The sequence below is a fragment of the Grus americana genome, chromosome 3 (genome assembly GCF_028858705.1).
Source record: "Grus americana isolate bGruAme1 chromosome 3, bGruAme1.mat, whole genome shotgun sequence".
Classification (NCBI taxonomy): Eukaryota; Metazoa; Chordata; class Aves; order Gruiformes; family Gruidae; genus Grus; species Grus americana.
The window spans coordinates 96,048,953-96,068,705 of record NC_072854.1 but is presented as its reverse complement, the minus strand read 5'-3'; the positions used below and the strand labels follow the sequence as shown (position 1 = coordinate 96,068,705).

The 19,753-nt window shown below is 42.1% G+C and overlaps 1 protein-coding gene across 2 annotated transcripts in view; it reads left to right on the top strand.

Annotated features, from left to right (window-relative positions):
• Positions 1–19,753, top strand: part of EPAS1 (endothelial PAS domain protein 1) — an 80,858-nt gene that overhangs the window by 36,545 nt on the left and 24,560 nt on the right. For both annotated transcript variants that reach the window (XM_054820707.1, XM_054820706.1), the window contains exons 2-4: positions 7,577–7,767; positions 18,621–18,772; positions 19,370–19,454. In XM_054820707.1, the coding sequence (XP_054676682.1) occupies positions 7,577–7,767; positions 18,621–18,772; positions 19,370–19,454 (428 nt within the window). The remainder of the gene's footprint in view (positions 1–7,576; positions 7,768–18,620; positions 18,773–19,369; positions 19,455–19,753) is intronic.

The following is a 19,753-nucleotide window of genomic DNA, read 5'->3' as shown; positions in this document are numbered from 1 at the left end:
AAAATAATCCAGGACCAGATTAATGGCTGCTGAAATCCTAATACTTATCTTTCTGGTTCAAGGTACTCATAAAACGAGAGAATAAATGGTAGAACATAAATCCTGTAGACATTGTTTTGCTTACTGTGATTAAATTTATCAGACTCTGGTGACATATTGTGAACCTAATGCTTTAAGAAAATATAAGCGCTTCTGCAGCCTTAGCAAGGTTTTCAACATTGAATTCCCAAAGTACTATTTAGTTGATATGACAACTTCAGTATTCACAGTGATACTTTAAATTGCAGGTACAAAGTGTTTTTCTTTTAGTAGCTGCATTAAATGCAGTTAGTGGTATAAAAAAGATGTTAGTGGCATAAGCATTTTAAAACTGTATAGGTATAATGCTTTTTGTCTCAGCACCGCCTTTTTTTTTTTTTTTTTTTTTTTTTTAGAAATCAATGCCAGGAATGTTCATGAAAAATAAATAAAATACAAATCCAGTACAGTTTAATTATTAAGACTAAAGGTACCAGCAGAGCTTCAGACATTGAAGAAGTTAGTTTTACATGTGTTTTTAAAGTTCATATGGAATTTATCCTGTCTAAAGAGCTGATGTACTCCCCATTCAAGAAAACGTATTCCTGGCTGTGTTACTGTCAGCTATGGCGGTCCTAGGGTGGTGGACTTAGTGAATCATAAATATGTTCAAAGACACCAAAAGTTTGGTATTCACTCAGGCCTCATCTCTTGATACTCTAATCGTACTTGCCAAGTCCCTTATCGTTGTGCCAAGCATCCTTTGAAAAGGCCTAATGAGAATAGAAATTAGTTCCTCACCCTTAACGCAAACTCTTTCCTCATCTCTTCCCTCATCTGTCCCTGAGACGCTCATATTTCTCATTTTCCTGACTCTCATCTAGCCTTTGGTTTTAATCTGGGAGGAAAGAATTGCATCACATATTGATGTGGCAGTAGGTGCCAAGCTTTACTGAACTAGCAGTGATTTGTTATTTAGTGGGTATGTACAGAGGCACAAGAAATCCCCCAGTCAAACCGAGGAGTTGGTGGTGAGTTACTGTAAGCTAGGGCAGCTTTAAAGGAAGGGTGGAAGGTATTTCATTTCCTTATTTTTGTAATAGCCCTTTCTGTTAGTAGTTTTTCTTGTTACCTTCGAACTCTCATTTCCTCTATTAACAAATTCCCTATTTTGGCATCATTTATATTTGTTTTGTCTGTGCGCTGGGTACCATATCCCAATGCGCAGTGATGCTGCTTTAGCACCTACCTGCCGTGAGCACTCCACATATTTTCAAGCCATTTTTTTTTCTCCATCCAAGAATAACTCTGGTCTTTCCTCTTCCTATCGCTCCTGCTGATGTGCTGAATCTGGGCATCTGGTGTCTTTTCAGGCTTCAGAAGTAATTATTTTCACTGGGAAGAGGTATAAGGAGGGATCTGTATGGCACTGTGTATGGGTTTCATTCACAGCTTTCATAGTTTGGCCCGAGCTCCCAGTGAGCAAGTAAATTGCTGTTTGTAGTGCTTTTTATTTACTGATGGTCACTTTTATTACTTTAACGGAGGGGGCTTTCAAAAGCACAGCATGCCATCCAGAATAAACTGCCTGTCAGGTAGAATAGTTACAAATACTTTTCAAAGGAATTTTAAGGCTAAGTAAGCATGACCGCTGGCTGCTTGGTGCCGGTGCAAGCACACCTCCGGAGCCGTCAAGCAGCGTGCCTCACAATCAGCAAAACTCCTTTTTAGATATTATGCTGGTTTAAATCATCTAGGGATTTGCCACACAGAAGGTAATGCAAAATATAAACACACAGTAAAAAAATGGATTTGCTAGATTGAAATAAATCTTTGTTGTTATCTAAGATAGTGCTGCCTGTTAAAATATCTTTATTGAGTTTTTACTGGTTTGAATTGGAAAATCTTTTTTATGCTGTCTGATCAGTTTTTTCATTTATTTGTACTGTAAAATATTTTCTTATCTTTGCATCCCTAGAATGTATTTTTCTTGTTCTGCAAGTTAGCAGTTAAAGCTTTAGCTCTAAACCGTTTGAAATGAGTATTTACTACAGAAATTTCATGTGACAGCTTAATTAACTGTGGATTCTTGACCTTTAAAGTGCTGGAGTTAGAAACATTTAATAACCATTGGATATAAGGCAATATGCTTGTTGTTTTACTAGCTTGCATACATGGCAGTTTGAAGCAAAGTCCAAGGGTCACCAAAATCATGAAGTAAACTCAAGCGAGTCATTCTGAACTATGTATTTCAAAGCGTTGTATGAATGTGTCATGCAGTATGTATGTACGAGTGAAGGCTACCAGGTTACATACAAGGTATTTTTATGCAAGGTGCGGATTACGATTTCTCTAAAAGCTTCTGTGATCTGGATCTTACAAGGTGGGAGTGTAATTCAGTGCAATTACTGTGCTGCCTGGTCTTAAACAAGCAAGCGTGTGTATACACATCCAAAGTATCGACCCACATGGACTTGTTGAGAGCGGCGAAACCCTGAGCAGAAGATTACTATCTCTGCAAGTCCCCTTCATCAGCTTAAAGGAGGCCACCGATGCCCTTGACAGAAGGGAGGATTGCTGAAGCTGACCACCCGGCGCTGGCGTTGGCTGAGTGGGTACCAAGGGTTTTGAGGGGGTAGTTGCATGCGGGAAGGACCAGGAAGCCGTGTGGTTGGAGATGGTGGGCAGGGATTACTGGTGGAGGTGAAGTACTAGTAGGATTGAGACTGCAGAGAGCAAGTATGGGCACAGCCAGTGGAAACGGTAACGAAACGTCAGGTTGGTCCCTCTGCTGAGCTAAGGGGGTTGTGTGGGTATCTAACCCTACTGCAGACCAGGGAGTCACGCTGTACGCCTGGCGTAAGCTCCCGTGGTGGGGGGGTGGTCTGTTTGCCCCAGTGTTTGTGGGGCTGATCCCCGCTGTGTCTGGGTCGCAGGTACCTTCTGCGGGTGCCCAAGCTGGCTGCCGCAGCCGTTCTCTTGGCTGCCAGAGCCCAGAGCTGTCACAGCAGTGAGCGCCAGGAAGACAATCCCTAAGCTGACATGATAGTTTTGCAAGGTTATTTAAGCCAGATGGGTTACGTGGGGCTTCAGGTTTTGCCAATAAGTTGCCGTGGCTGGAGTTTCCAGTCCTGCAGTAAGAGAAGCTTCAGAAAGCCAGATTATGATCTTCACCCCCGGTGTGCAAGACCTTCGTCTGCAGGCATTCCTGCCGATTTCAGTGAAGCTGTGTTGCAAGGGGCTGTCGGAGATGAGCAAAGGGAGAGGAATCTGGCTCCCAAGATCCGTGCAGGGCATTCCTACACCCCTTCGGATGCTTCTGGCGGGTGTGATCGCGTGCTCTGTTCCCATGGTGGGTGTACCCCTGAGACCGGTTTGTTGTTTGGGTTCTTGGGAGAAGCGCAGAGAGCTTTTGCTCCTGAAAATGTGAGCGCTTCACCTAGAGAGGGCAAATACTTGCCAGTTGTTTGTCATATTTGCTCACATGCGTCGGCCCGTAAATTCTATTTTCAGAGCGCAAACTAAACACACCAGGAGGGAGTGGGAAATCATGTAAACAGCCGTCCTGGGGGTACAGTGCCATGCTTGTGTTCTGTGGCGGGGAACTGCCTGTGCCACCGTAACTCTTCCATTCCCTATGGCTTGTGTGCGTTTAAGTACTGCGGCCCCGGAGCATGGTCCAGCAGCCCTGGGAGAGTCCTTGCTGGAAAGTGGCGGCTTGCTTTTCCTTCTCCTTGAGCCTCCTGACCACCCTCAGGGTAGCCAAGTCCTGCGTGGAGTCCCCAGTCCTGTTCCTGAGCTCAGTGGAGATTTGAGCTTCTCCCTTCCTTTCTTGTCATTTTATCGGGAAGGGTCAGGCTGCGATTGCAATGCGAGGGTGCGTGTGTGGCCAAGCGGGGCCTTATGCCGCCAGATTCGGGGGCTCCTGGAGGAACAAGCGGTGGGGAGCTCCCAGGCGACTTCCCTGCAGTACCTCCGGGCCTCGCACTGGCGTACGGGTGGATTGGTGTGGTGCCTTTCTCCTCTCTCTCCCCTCTGCGTTTTTAAAAATCTGACACAGGTTCAGGCGAGTGAGGTTTCTGCTTCTGCTTGCGTCACTTTCTCCAAGCAGTGACGCACGTGTGTGCTCTTTTTTTTCGCCACATAAGTGGGTGGTTTATATGCTGGGAGGGAATGATTCATAAATTAGCTAGAGCCTGGACCTTTTCTCTATTGCCCTAACGATGTGTGAAGAGGATTCGGTGTCAGCCTTTCTTCCTGGCCTTCAGACGGGCAGGTCGTTGAGTAGTCACATTTCACTCTCTGGCTGCGGGTAGTCCAGCCTCGCCCGGGGTAAAATGCTAATCCCATGCATAAAGTGGGGGTAAAATACTGCTTTTGGCAGAATTCTGTCGCTTACTGCAATTTTTGGAGGCTTTTGCAACCACGAGGAGTAAGCACAGAACGACCATCTTTGACACGGGTGTCCCTGAGAGGGACAGCAAGCAAGATGTCTGCTGGGGGGGAAGCTGCGTGGGGGTGTTTGGGGCCTGCGTCTGCTTGCGGTGGGCTGGCTACGATAACAACCCAGCGCGAGAGTGTGCTGAGCGAGGGAAGAAGGGGAGGAAAAATTAAGGTGAAGGAAGCCACAAGGGGAAGTGCTTAACAAGCAAATTGTTTGTTTATTTAAAATGATAATGGGTGAGCAAGAAAGTCTTTTGAAAGCAACCAGGCAGGCTGATTCCTCCTCTTGTTTTCTGATGTGAAAGCTCTGGTGTGGCGTGTAATGAACACCGGTGTCTCTCTGTGGAGAAACTGAGCACGACGGTCAGAGGCAGTGTTGAAGGAAAGCATCTGCGGCACAGAGGAAAAAAAACCCAAAACCATTCTCTGCTCATAGCATTAGTTATTAGAAACCTTGAGTAACCCATGGTTAATGAAACCAGCTTGTCTCATTAGCCACACTTCAAAATTATATTTACAGAGGTTAGCAAAACTAAATATTTTTCTTTGTGGCCAGAGTGGCGTCATGAGAGACCCTGTCTTATACAACCCATTTTTACTGCACAAATTGCGACACGGCTTTGGCCTTGGTTCCCAAAGTTTTGTATTTAAACGAGGAGGGATGGGATCTTGTTTTGGCCAAGCTGCTTCTAATGTGAAAATTGTGGGCTCTAGATTTAGAGCAGAGCTCGAACATTTACGGTTCAAGTTAAATTTTCCAAGCTGCAATTGGAAATTCTTGCAAATATTGCCGCATAGTTTTTGTTCTGTTTGGTTTTGTTTTGGTTCTACTCTTTTATTTTGTTGGTAGAATTAGAAACCGAGAAGATTTTTTTTTTCCCAGTCTAGCATCTTTACAGGTACAGCGTAGACACTTTTTTCTTTAGAGAGCAAGACGTGTCTCCGAAAGAAGCATCGGTGTAGGTAGTTCACATGGCGCTCCCGTTCCCAGCACCTGCCCTGGCATTTTCTGTTGTACCTTCTCGGACAGCTGTACAAAAGGACTTTTTTTTTTTACATTGATGTAGTATGACTCTTACTTGGCAAGGATAAAAGTAAGGAGTTAGTGTCACCTTGTGAATATCTGATCCTTTAGATTCAAACTTGGGTGGGTCAGTGTTCGCTCCAGTGATGCCCCTGAAGTTGGATCCTGCTGTTATGTACTGAAATGTGTGTAGGTCTCATCCTGTGCATACCCCCTGTAACAGATGCCATATTAGAAAATATTCACCTCAAGCAAAATAATTGTGAAAGAGGTTTGCCGAGGGCTGATCATGGATCTTGAGAAGATACAGTAAGCATTTATGAGGTCCCTTGCCCTGTTAGCACACCCACTGGTGAGCACCTATCTGATCCTTAAGCTTATTGCAGCATGAGGGCCCTACTAATGTGTTGTGAGCACATTTCTGTTTCGGATGATGATGTTGAATGTTCAGCCTTGCCTGGGCTCCAGCAAACACCTTACTGTAACTTTACTCTTAGCATTTAACATGCACCCTGGCTTTTTTTCCTTCTTTCTAATTTACAAAGCCACCTGCGGTTTCCATGGTAGAAGCTTTTGCAGACACTCTAGCTCTTCTAGAAATTGTTTACAATACATTACTATGTATTAATATTCTTTTTCTATTTTATGCAGTTTTATGTGAGGTCAGCCATGATTGAAACAGTTTCTAGGATTAAGTGATGGGGTTAATATTTGTTTTCCTAGTCATCTTCACACAAAAGAATATATTTATTGAAATATCCTGGTTTTATAGGAATTTTTTTTTTGGTTGATCTGTTGTTAGTTTATAGGCTCATTATTTTATACTGATGTTGGAAAAAGTAGGTTATAAGATGCTTCATTTTTAGGCAGCCTTGCAAATGGAGAGCTGCCACTGGTGATTCTAGAAATGAATGTGCAGCCACAACAGCAAAAACGACGGAGCTGATCTTCTCCACACCCTGTTGTGTGCGTCCAAGCTGCGTGGTTTGCGCTGGTGCAGAATTACAGGCATCTGCCTGGAAAGAAATATATTCTGTTTTGGCATGACTAAGGTGCAAAACCTGAACTTATGCAAGGGAAGGAAACTTATAGTATCAGCAGAGGTACATGGAGTTGAGATAGGTGATGGTTTTGAATGGATTCAGGTTCTTCATGTTCCGAAATAAGATTTGGACTTTATAAAAGAACCTTAGAGTCTTAAACTGTCCTGTCCCAGATCCATTATACATATAGCCCTTGTGTTTCTCGCATGTTAAATTTAGCTTTATGTCCCTCGGTGGCTTAATTTTGCATACTTGCTTCGTAAAATGCTTTCCCCTTCATTATTTCCTGCTCTTCTGTTCTCTGCAGAGTTTGAGGGAGGCTGGTTCTATCGGTCATGTTATTTTGCTCAAGAAGGAATCTATTTTCATAGACAATGGAGAGATGGTGATTTAATTAGAATAGCTTCTACAAAGGAGGGGTTTCTTGCAAACAACAGTATTTTCTTTCCCATTTTGTATCCTTCATGGTCAAGGAAAGGTGGTTTTCCAGAGTAGTGTTGGATTAAGAGCTGAGACAGTTGTATATACAAACACAGTTTGATACCCTATTATTATTTTTATTTTAATGAGGGGTACAGCTATTGAAACTCTATGACATTGAAACATCTACGACACAGCCATGTGCACTGTAATTCTTCCAGCTTTAAAATGGATTGTCGCCTCATCCCAGAGTATTTTTCAAGCAAATTAATTTAGATTGATCAAACAAAATTTTTATTTTTAACATTTCCTGAATCCCAGGAATAATAGTTTACTGTTTCATTTCAAACCTCTTGCCTGAGGCAGATCTTGATCCTGTTACACTTAACAGGGATTCAGGGTGTCCAAAGGCTGACTTGTGTAGAATTGGAGCCCTTTCCAGATGTGGTAGTCCTCTCCTAATTCTGATTTTAAAAGGAGCAAATAGATATTAAAGTCTGGTCAGTTCATTTAAACCAGTTGACAGAATGGATTCATTGCTGACAAGATTTATTCTTGTAAATGCCTCTCTCAATTCATGAATTGCACTTAAAGAAATGCTTTTTCCTTTTTCCCGTTTGCCTACCAGGAGCAGTTCCGAACGGAGGAAGGAGAAATCAAGAGATGCAGCAAGATGCAGAAGAAGTAAAGAGACCGAAGTTTTCTATGAACTGGCACATGAGCTGCCCCTGCCCCACAACATCAGTTCCCACCTGGACAAAGCATCCATAATGCGCCTGGCAATCAGTTTCCTACGCACTCACAAGCTTCTGTCTTCAGGTAAGATCTGGCTAAAAGAAGTTGTCAGTGCTATTTGATGGCAGCTTGGTAAGATTGTGCATGTTCTTCACTGCGTACTGGGTCCTAAAGTGAGAACAGGACACAACCGCTTGTGTTGTGAGAATACGAGTAGATTTACAGATAGGTTGGTGGGGTTTTTTTCCATCAGAATTATGCATATTTTAATTGTGTTAGAAAAATCTGAGTGATATTAGTCTTTATTACCAATATAACAACTGTTGCAGCTTTGCCTCTCTGAAAAAAAACCTCTTGAATGTGGTTTATTAAGCTCAGTTACAAGATTTTAAACTTTTCAGAGTTTAGTCAGAATTCGAACATACATCTTAAGCTTCCATGCCGAAACAAGTAAATTTTGATTTGGTGTGGCAAGCATGTTTGTGCCAGTGCATTGAAAAGGCAGCTGGGAAGTTCTGCAGGTCCAGTACTTCATTTGAAAGGACTAACTGTGCATTACACCAGAAATTAGTAGTAGGTAGGTTGTTTATGATGAGGTAGGCTAAGATAGCTAAAGCAAACAGCTTTTAAATACTCAACGTGAATGGATTCTATGTAATCAGAGTCTTGCTCATGTTGGACTAGTAGGAAATGTGAACCAGCATCATTTTCATAGCCTGTGAAAACTGATAAAATTAACAGTATTCTTATTTTGCACCTAAATTTGAATAATCACTTAGATGGAAATCTGTGGTTTGAGCAGCCTGTAAGATCAACGAAAACAACTGATCTTTCTGGGGCAGCTTTTACACAGTGACCTATAAGTGTTGAGAATACGTTAGCAAAACAATGCTTGCATTGTTTGTGAAAGGTAAGCCCAAAATTTCATCTTTTCCTTCAATAATGGCAAAACTCCCAATAAGGTCATGATTGCACTTCCTCTCTTTAGAAAAGTTGAGTCATACCATAACAATTACTTTAATAAATATTATTAGGAAGTATCTCATTTTGTGAAAGAGCATGCTGTTTGTTTGTTGTTGGTTAGTCTGAAAGATAGGACAAATTCAATTCTGCTTCTGAGAGCTCTGTAGTTTTTGTAGCTTTTTTTGGTTCTGCTAGTACTATTGTGGGTATTTTCACCTTAGCTTCTAGAATCTGATTTATTTTCACAGAAGTAAATGTTAAAAAGTTTATTTGCTCTGAATGCTGTTTGGAAATCATCTCTGATTTTATCATGTAATTAATACTTGAAGAAGTTGTGTAAATAGGCAAATGTTCTTAAACATGCCGTGCACTAAGCCAATTTGTTAGTAACTTTCTCATAAAAACTCAGCTTCAGCTTTTCAAATATTTATATGGCATGAAGTAGAGACTGGCACAGCATAGGAAAAGCCAACTTTTGAAGGGCTTTAACAGAGAATATAAGTAATGTGTGTGTCTGTGAAACCTGACATGAAATAGTTTGATGCTGTCATCATCAGAAAAGATATTTGCTCACCTGGAAACTGCTAAGTTTAAAGTGAACTTTTTCAAATAAATTTCTTGGTGAGAAAAAATGTGAGGAAAAAATCTACAGATAAAACATTTGTTTTAGTGCTTCTGTAGTGTTAAGGCTTAGGGTCATGTAATTTGATAGAGATGACAACTGAGTAGGTACATATAATATTCATACATACACATGCATGTATGATTTTTCTGTGGCTGTGTTTGAAAAACAGTGTGATTCATGTAGTTGATTTACATTCTTTTGAAGCACCACCGGGACCCAGCAGTTAGAAAGGAATCTGGAAATGAAACGTTACAGTAGCGACAGGCTGTGATTTAATATTTCAGGCTTTCTCTACGTTAGTTATTTGTGTAACCTTAAATCTGATGCGCTTCCCCAGTCTAAATATTGACTTGGAGTAAGTCCTCTCATTAAAATTGGTGTGTTAGTCAAGTGCAGATTTGTCCATTGCTACATCTTTAGATGCTGGAGATGTAGATAAAGGCTTCAGAATCTTTAGTGCTTCTATTCTGAGGAATTGAACTTAAAGGGACTGCTTTTCTGGAAGAGCTGGGTATTATTTTCTGACAATGAGAATACACTGAAATGAAAGAGCCAGAAAACTACTGTTTGCTTGTAAAGACGAGTAGCCTCACCTGCTACTTAAATGCTTCTGAGTATAGCTAACATTTGAAGTAGCCAAGCTAAACGAGAAGGCCGAATATTTGAAAGATAAAATTTATCAGGCGTAAAGTGGCACCAGAGAGAGAACTTTCAATATCGTGATCAGAATACTGACTTCAGAGTATTATTTCTTCCTTCTGCAATTGCCCAACAGTTTACACTTGCTGAGGGTCCTGAGATTCACAGGTGTAGAGTACTGCTCTGGCCAAAGTAAATCTCTGTCAGGTTGACAACTGTTTCTTGCTCTCAGGAGACAAGGCTGTGAAATTGAATATAGGCATTTCTGGCAGGTGAGCGTTGTTGAAAAAATACTGTCTTTGAGGACTCATTAACACCATTGCCGTACGATAGCTGCATAGCACAGCTAATATTTGATGGGTGCTGTTTTTCCAATCTGTTCCTGTAAAAGCAGAATTTAAGTCTTTGATGGAGGGCTTCTGAATAATGGCAGTCTTTATAAGGACACTGGCTTCACTAGAAGGCTGTTTGATTTAATTCAAAGCGATAGGTTTTCAGTACAGCTTTTGGCTCTCAGATGAAGAAGTTTGCTGCTCATCATGTTTTGACGAGCATGTGGAGCAAATGAACGCTGGGCTTGTGTGATGCCTGTCCATGCTCCGTTCTCACTTTTGCTCTAAACCCTTTCTGAGCCCAAAGCAAAGCTGCCCCTGTGCCACATGCACGTTTAGCAGACTGGAATTTGGCTGTTAATTCTGCGTTGCAGATGATGCGACTGATGGGTGTATACTGTGTCGTCTCCGATAGTTGAACTGGGAAATGAGGAGGTGGGGAACTGCAGCGTGCATGAGAAGCAAACGCCTGCCCCAGCCCGCAGAACCCCCTTTTGCTTTATGTTGTCTTCATGGAAATAGTTTTGATTATTTGGGCTAGACACTTAGTGTAAACTGGAGTTAAGTGGGCGTATTTGTTCTGTTATTAATTAGGACTTTAAAATAACATTTACTGCATTTATGTATATATACAATGTCACTAAAGTAAGCTTGCAATTCAACTTGAAAAATGCTTCAAAAGGTAGTAAAAAGTACCGCTTGATTAACATTTTTGTTATTTATTATTTATTCTATCAAAATCCACTGGTACACCAGATTTTATTTTATATTACTGTTTGTGGGCACGATTCTCGAATGCGAACATATTTCTTCGTTTGATGGCAGTTTTGCTGGGAGCGGAGAGAGCAAGGGCCTTCCCAGGACTGCATCCTCGGCTTTCTGCAAGCTGATGCTCCAAAAGGGATTTCAGAGATGGCTGTAGGCAACTTGCCAGCCTCAGTCCGCTGGCCTTGAGTGTCTCATGCCCCTTCCTATTATTCCCTGACACGGAATAGGGCTTTTCACTTGTGTAACTCAGGCTGTTTTACTAGCTGTGTCTGCATAATGATTGTTTATCTGTTGGGAAGCCAAGACCTAGGGAAATCTATGCCCACATGCCCACATTCTTCCAGCAGGTGAATGGCAGAGCCCACGAATCTGAGCCCCCATTGAGAGCTCTCCCACTACGTGCCTCCGAAAATCCCGGCTTCTGGATTGCAGGGTGCATGTCTCCTCCAGGCATTGCAGGGCCCGAGCTTGGCCCTTGTATCCTATCATAATAGGAAATAGCTGGTTGTATATCTCAGAGTTCAAAAGGGTAAAAAATACCAGGTTTTGCTTTATAAAAGTTGCTGCTTTACTTAGTAACACGTTTCCCTTTGATTTTCACAGTAGGCAATTCTGTGTGGGAATGTTGGAGAGGAAGCCTTTAACATTTAGAAATGCAGGCTGTTCGTCTGACGGCCTGATTGAGATTAGTATCACAGGAAGCAAACTGAAACAATAGCTTTATAATACTGTTTCCATGTTGTGCACAGAACAGTACGCGGTATAATTGGAATGCTTAGAAATATCATTTAATTATGATAATCTTAAATATCTTTCAAGATGTCTCCTAATTCTGTTGGCATAATACATTTTTGCCATCGTCACATTCAAATGTTTGGGGATAAATTTAGAACTGATCTTTGTTCATTTCAAGTAAAGGTTTTGATCCCATGAAGTTGCTGCTGAAAATAGACTGTTTGATGCTTATCGGTAGTGAACCTTTTGGATTTGGGATCTTATGTCCTTTAGCATAGCCAGAAAAATGGATGGCAGTACTTCTCCCCTATTATTCTTTCATATAGCTAGTAAATTAGCCTAATGCTTTTGGGGGATTAATAGATGGCAAAAGAGAAATAACTGTCTTTTGCTAAAGAACGGCTGTCTTGGTTAACAGCTAACATTGTGGTAGTTGCTAAGGCTGCCTCGGTCTCTTTTTGTCTGAATACGAGGAAGAGAATCCACTTTAGGAAGCCAGTATAGGTAGTAGCTTGTGGTGCCAATAATTTTAAGTGTTTGTTTGGACCATGCTGATGCTGAAGGCATTACAGGAACCAGAACTCTTTGGTACCAGTGAGTTTCTGTGTGCCAGGACTACAGACTTTTTAGTCAGGCTAATCAGGCAAACACAATTTTATCAGCTTTCTTTAATCCCATCCCAACTGTGTGGTCACCTGGGTGTCTGTTCTGCGCAGAGGTCCAGCAAAGGAAACTGGATGGGAGTTGCTCCTGGGCAGGCAGACAGCAGCAGAAATGGGGAGGGAACAGGGAAGCAGACGGGAAGTTGTTTGGGAGAAGGGAGGCCACGAGGAAGCCAGTGTGAAGTTGTTTCAAGGGAGGGAGACAACAGAGCCGGAAAACCAGCAGGGAGCAGAAGGGAAAAAATAGCTTTTCTCTGGGCTTTCAAGGGAGAGGACAAACTGTGGGGAGAAGTGATGTGGGCATTGTTTTTGAATGTCTGGACAAGCTGCATCTAATCTCAGACCATTGTGGCATAAAACAGTGCTTTAAAAATAGCATGTCTACTTGTTTGCTTTTATTAAATTGGAAAAATAGTTTTGTGCCAACCGTGCTGCTAGGAATGAGAGTGGAGCCGGGTGCTGAGTGCTTCAGCTGCCTGAAGTGACGTCCCTTTTCTGGGAAGATGCACCAGGAGGTCCCATGGGGCTCGGGAAGCCTGGTCTGATGGGGTGCTGTTTCTCGCCGTTCAACGCCGCTGGCTGCGTATAGCTTCCTGGGAGCAGCATCTGAATGATTTGGCTAGATACAAACTCTGCAATCGAAACACCACCAATATAAGTGGTTTTCTTTATCAAAGTTGCTTGTGCACTTGGAGATAAGAGCCCTTCAGGAAGCTTCAAGTTTAAGAGTAGCTTTTTTCTTGATGTATCTAAATTGAAAGCTTTTATTGAACACATTGAAAATATCCCCTTGAACAGGATGTACTGCCCTGTCACAATGAAAAAACCAAAAAGAAAAAAAAAAATCAGTCATTTTCCTTTGATGCAAAACAAGAAACCAGGAAGAGACAAGTCTGTCTCAAAGCTGCTCTCTCTGATGCAGGATGGAGCTGCTGTTAGATCTTCCCTAACTTCTGCCTACCGGCATCGGGCAGTTTTTACAACTCTCTTCAGGAGTGACAGCTATAGCCTCGTGTCTGTTATGCACAATATCCAAGCAACTTTCTCGTACTTGTAGGATCCAGGATTAGAGACAAAGCCATCAAAATTCTATGGAGGTGATGATGTGACCTCCAGTAAAAACCCTTTTTATCACTCTCTACCTCTGAACTGAACAAAAAGGCCCCTTTGAGTCAGATCAAAGGTGTTGGGAGGGAGGAGTATAGGCAGTTTGCTAGGAGATTGTTTATACCTGAGCAGTTATTTCTTGTAAGGAGAGCCTGATTTTTGAGCCTTCAGACTCGTTCCAAGAGGTTGGACTGAAGGAAATGAGCAAGCATCTACGGAAAAAGTGTTCTTAAACTTGGGAACAGTGCACATCCTGGCAGTGGGAATTAATCAAAGCTTGTTTACAAGAGCTATTTTTAGCATAAAAGGTTATCATAAACACTGCAATAAGCATTTGCCATTACAGTTCAAAGTTTCTTGTGGATGAATAAGGTCTACTTTGGTGCTTAGAAAATTTTTCAAAATAGACCTGATTAAAAATATTTATCAAAATTTGATGAAGACTGAGACATGGACTGAAAAGTACTGTATCAAAACTTGATACAAACCAAGAAATACTGCCTTGGTGCAATATGAACAGTGGGTGATGACCCATCAAGCTGGGACATGGGACACGGTTGCTCTGTTCCTGGTTCTGCTGTAGCTCTGACGGTTGCCCCAGGGAGACCACTGCACTTTTCTGTGGCTCTCTGACGTGTTTCAAGATCTCTCGATCTCAGCTGGACAGGGATTCTCCCTCCTTTGTAGGCTTCCCAGTGCTACAAGAGCACAATCTTGGCTGGGATCCATAAATGTAACTATAATATGAACAATAATATTACAGTACTTCATTCTGCTGAATGTGCTGTTAATTTATAGTTAGACTGGCATATTTGCAGTCCAGTCTCCCTGGTATACTGTCATGGTGCCTGAACTGAGATACTCCCATTAGCAGAGATGGAAAAAGCTGCAGAAAAAAATAAGAAATGCATCCTTATTTCAAAATTTAGTTAGCAGCTATTTTGAAAAGCAATGCTGACGGCAAAACCTTATCCTAAAATTTGGGGTAAACTGAGTCCATGGTTACCTTTCTTTAAGACCTGGAAAATTCTGGCAAGTCTACGTGGGGTGCTGCTACCTGGAGAAAGTGACCTCAGACCTACTGGAAACCAAGTTCTGCCCCACCTCCTCATGCTAACCTCCTACTTTCGTTTGGTCCCGGCTTTCTCAAATGTTTTCCATCTGACGCTGAAATTTCTTATGCGAAAGAGAAAGACGTTAGGGATTTCTGGGAGCAGCTTGCAGTAGCGATGGCTTTGTTTGTTTTTCTTCTGCAAAACAGATTCTTTCTAAAGCAAAATGGAGTTTTGCTAGTGGCAGTAACTGAATTGCTTCTGATGTATCGGTCTCTTAACGTGTGTATATCCTCTGTGTATTAGTAACTGGTGATTTTCACAGGAGAAAGGGAACAAGCTGTAATGCCATAACTGCAGCCATATGAGGGACTTACTTATTATTTATATTACTATAATTATAGTAAGTTACCCGATACAGGGAATACTAGGGCTGCCACAGTGATGCCCAGCACGTCTTTGCTGCGGACTAAGGATCTTCGGGTAGTTAATATGCCTCAGGGGTTTAGCGCAGATGATGCCTTCTGGGACTGTGTTTGCAACCACCACAAAGAACCTGGACACACCAGAAGATGCCTTTGGTGCATCCCCCAGTGCCTGGGCTTCCCTGGGCAGCTGCTGGGGGATGATCATGGGGGACAGGCAAGGAATAGACGGGCAGCAGCAGCACAGTGGTCCCTGGAGGTACTTGTCACCTACCTTTATGTGCCTGGTAGTGCCTACAGTTTCCCTGATACAGCTGCTCTGTCTTTGAAACGTGAGCATGCCCTATTAAGTTCTACAAGAAACCCATGTCTGCTGCATCCAGGGCTGCTAAGGTGGAAGGAGGGGATGCAGTGGGGTTTATTGAGTCACCAGGGAAGCTGGAGGGTGTCTGCAAAACACCTTGGTTGCGCTTTTGGTTTATGTGACAGGGGGTGAACAGCAGCACAGACTCTCTTCCCTCTGTCTTCCCAGCCCACATCACAGATGTCTCCAGCTGGACGAAGGTAATTTTAATAAGAAAAGTTGAACTCTGATCCCACAAAACCCTGTAACTGCGTGCTTTATAGCTGACTATATCTTTAAGTGCTGGGCTCAGCTAGGACGTTAAGGGTTTGAACCTGCAGCCCTGATGTGAGTGATCCTATGTCCTCTGTGTGTGTTTGTATAAGTAATATAATTTATATACATGGAAAAGCAAACTCAATCATCTGATAATCGAGTAAAGTGTTTGTCTTTCACTGTTGGAGGTATTTAAGAATACAAATGCTTTGAATAGCCTTCCTGCCTTTGAATGGTCATGTTTTGTTAATGCAAAGTTAATGAGCTGGGGAAAAAAATGGAAAGGAGGGTCTGGGGTTAGAGCTGAAAAGTCAGTTTTTTTCTCTGAACCCACACTTGGCTGATTGTCTTGGGCCATAGCCATGATCCCTGCTGAATAAACCATTTGTTTGCTTCCGGAAAAGTAAAAAAAGACCCTTGACATTCTTTACGCAGCAGAAACAAGCTTGGGAGCAGATGGTCACTTACCTTTTTTTTTTTTTTTTTTTCTCTTCCCTAAATGTCATTATGGTCAAAGTGCATACTATTCAAATATATTATTGTGTATTTTCTGTATTTTAAATGCTAACCCTGAGGTAATTTCCTGAAGTCAGTTGCTTTGTGCTGAGGAAGAACCATCCCCTGCGTGCGTAGTTAGAATTGCGGTGCAGGCACACAGAGTGATAAATCCCCAGCCTGTGCGAGCCATCCCCAGAGAGCATCTTGTCTCCCCTGCTACTAAACGATTCCTCTGAGAAGCAAAGCATGATAAACCAAGCGCTCCCAGTGGCTCTGGGGCCAAGTCCCTTTGTTCCCTTGTTTGCACGATGGGTAGTGGGCCGCTGCCAGGGAGGGATGTTGAGAAGCAGGAGGAGGATGTAGAAGCAGCAACCAGCATCATTTTTGTCACTACTCATCTGTTCCAAACAGCAGCTCAGAGGGCTCTGCATTGCAAATAGTCTCCCCTCTGCGTTTGCTCACTGTCCATCCTTAGGCACTAGCAGATGCAGTTGCAGGAGGTATATAGCTCAAACTCATCCTTTAACCATAACTCATTAATACTTCAAAGAAAAACTGCATTAGTTCGGCTCAGCCTCTTCCCTATCAAAAAAAAAAAACCAAACCCAAACCACTTCTAATAATGTTTACAAAGCAATACCCCATTTCTGCTTCTAGATTTCTTCCAAAATGAGTATTTTGACAAGAAACATGAAGGAAATGATGAATGTGCTTTTTCAGGGAGGAAAAGAACAAAAATTAAATACTCTTCTTAAATGATAACAGTATGTGTACTAGAGAACAAAAACTGTATGTTGATATCGCAACATTAAACCAACAAAGAACAACTTCTCCAAGAAATTAATTCAAGAATCTCACTTTTCTTGTGAATAAGGCTGTTATACAAATATGCAATTATGACTGGAGCCTCTGGTCAGCAAAATCAGTGGTGGGCCCAGCCTGGAGCACTCCTGTCCCACCAGGAACAGCATTGCTGCAGCTCCTCTCACATCATCCATGCTGCCTCGGGACTATGGAGCACCTTTGATTAAGACGGGACTTGCCCATGGCCTTGTATCTTCAGCTGTGTATGGTTGGAGTGGTTATTCTTTTTTCTGACACAATAAGGATGGGGGTTGGTGTTTGAATTCAGAGCCTTACCACTACACATATTTGCAATGACTGATCACAAATGTGCAGGCTGACAGAACTGTAAAGATAAGCTTACCACAGCATGTCTGAGGTACACGGACCAGATGCGATATCTGTAAATAGTTTCATGAAAAAAATAATCCCAGAAGTTTCACATAAAACATGTCAAGAAATTAATGGGTCAGCTCCTACACAGAAATTTTTCAATACTAGTCATCTACAAATCATCTCCTGCAGGCAGCTTATTCACAGAGCTGAAACATGCTTAAAAGTGCAGAAGGGAAGGCAACAGTGCTGAGCGGACACTTGGGTGACTGGCATTAGGAGGAGCAGCGTCTCCCCCTCCCTCCTTGCCTGTGGCTGTGCCTGCTTACAGCCTCCCAGCGCAGGAGGTGATGTGGAACGCACACAACGAGGGCATCGCAGTGCCATCAGTTGTCTCTACAGCGCAGCCAAAAAGCAACGGGAAAACTCATAACCAAAAAAGAAAAAAAAGCTTTAATAAATATTCTAGCATGGCCTTAGATTTCAGCACAACAGTGACATGTCTTTCCCAAAAATGGATAAGATGCACTGGGTTCATGAATCTGCCTAGGCAAACATATGGGGTGTAAGTGGGGTCTGAGGCTCTCTTCCTTGCAGGACAGGAGAAGCGTAGGTGGGTGGCAAAGCTTGTCAGAGTTGGATGGAGTGGCGTGTAGGGAGTTCTGATGTCTGCAGATGAAAAAGCAGATATCAATGAGATGGATCTGTGTTTTTCCCAGGAATACTGAGATTTATGGGATGAAAGAGGGATTCCCCCAAAAGGGCTTTAAGGTAGCAGTTTTCTACTTTTTCTGCTAAAAGGTAGTGTTAACAGACCTCTCCATTCTGAATGGAGAGGTCTGTTAGGCACGCTTTGTAGGAACAGTATTTTAACTTCTTCGAAAACCTGACCTGATGGAAAAGTCTTTTGTTAGACATTTGTTAGGAATGCATGAATTTACTTACCTTCTGTAAGATTTGCCCTGTACCTTGTGTCTGTTAGGAGATACAGAGGTTGCATGTGGCCAAAAGAACGTGCGTGAAGAAGATGCGGTTCAATGTCTAAGTATCTAGGTGTTATGTACTGAAAACATGTCTTGCAGAAACACGCTAAAGGTGAATACAAGGTCTATTGCATTTGCCAAGAAGTTTAGAAAAATATCTCCTGCCTTTCTAGTGATAAGGAGATCCCTTTCATACACTATTCAGAAGGCCCCACCAGAAGAAGTTTGTGGAAAGGAAGTTCTAACAACAGAAGAATATTTTGTTGCCTTGTAACTAGATGTGCTTGCATTGAAAAAGGCTGAAAGAGAGTGCTGAAGACTTTACATGCTTTTTTTTCCCCTTTTTTTCTCAGTATGTGCTGACAACGAGAATGAACTAGAGGCAGACCAGCAGATGGACAACTTGTACCTGAAAGCTTTGGAGGGATTTATTGCCGTGGTGACACAGGATGGAGACATGATCTTTTTGTCAGAGAATGTCAACAAATACATGGGTCTTACCCAGGTAACTTGTTCACTAACACTTTCCTGTCTTTGTAATACAATTCCCAGAAACGAGTCTAATGCCTAAATGCAGAAAAACAGCAGCGTGTTATTGCAAAAAATACTGGAAATAAAATGTCTTTTATTTCTCAGGCAGGTACTCTGCACACTAGACAACAGTGGGTTTTTTCCCTCTCCCTTTCTATCAAAGTTGTAGTGTCTTTGGTGACTGCAAACTTGTATTCCTAGATATTACTGTGGAGGGAACGGACGTTTATTCAACTTGTGCCTTAGACTATGGGACAGAGGGGATAGAGCTGCACTTTGGGTCCCCCCTTTTCTGCTTTGTGGATTGAGGGGTTTCTCCTTCTGTGTCGAAAATAACTGGTGGTGTTGACTGTTAACTGCATTGTGCAAATCCAAAGATAGGGAATTGTTCTGGGGAGAAAATGGAAAGTTATGCATAGGGTAAACAAAGGGATGGTCACAATATGTGTCTGTGAGCGTCCTGTCAATGCACTTAGTTCTGGTGACTGGTTTCATCTGAATAGGTGGTATTTAAAAACAGATAAATACTATCAGTTGCTTTTATTTGGCTAACTATAGTTCTTCTGCACAGGTGGAATTAACTGGACACAGCATTTTTGACTTCACTCATCCATGTGACCACGAAGAAATTCGAGAGAATCTGAGTCTGAAAAATGGTAAGAATGAAAATACAAAAGTCACTGTTTGTTTTTTAAATAATCAAATGAAATAATTGGGTAGCGGTAGAGATCTGTTAGGCATGGTAAAGGGAATTTTAATTCCTAGACTAATCATTTACTGTTATTCAATGATTTGCGGAGTTGTTTTGTTCTACCAAATATTGCTTAAATATGATAGTACTAAGAACTGTTTGTTTAGTGTTTTCCTTTCATCAGGACAGGCATAACATTTTCACTTGCAACGCTTTGCAAAGATTTATGTGCTACGAGCTAAAATATAGATTTAAATGCATAAA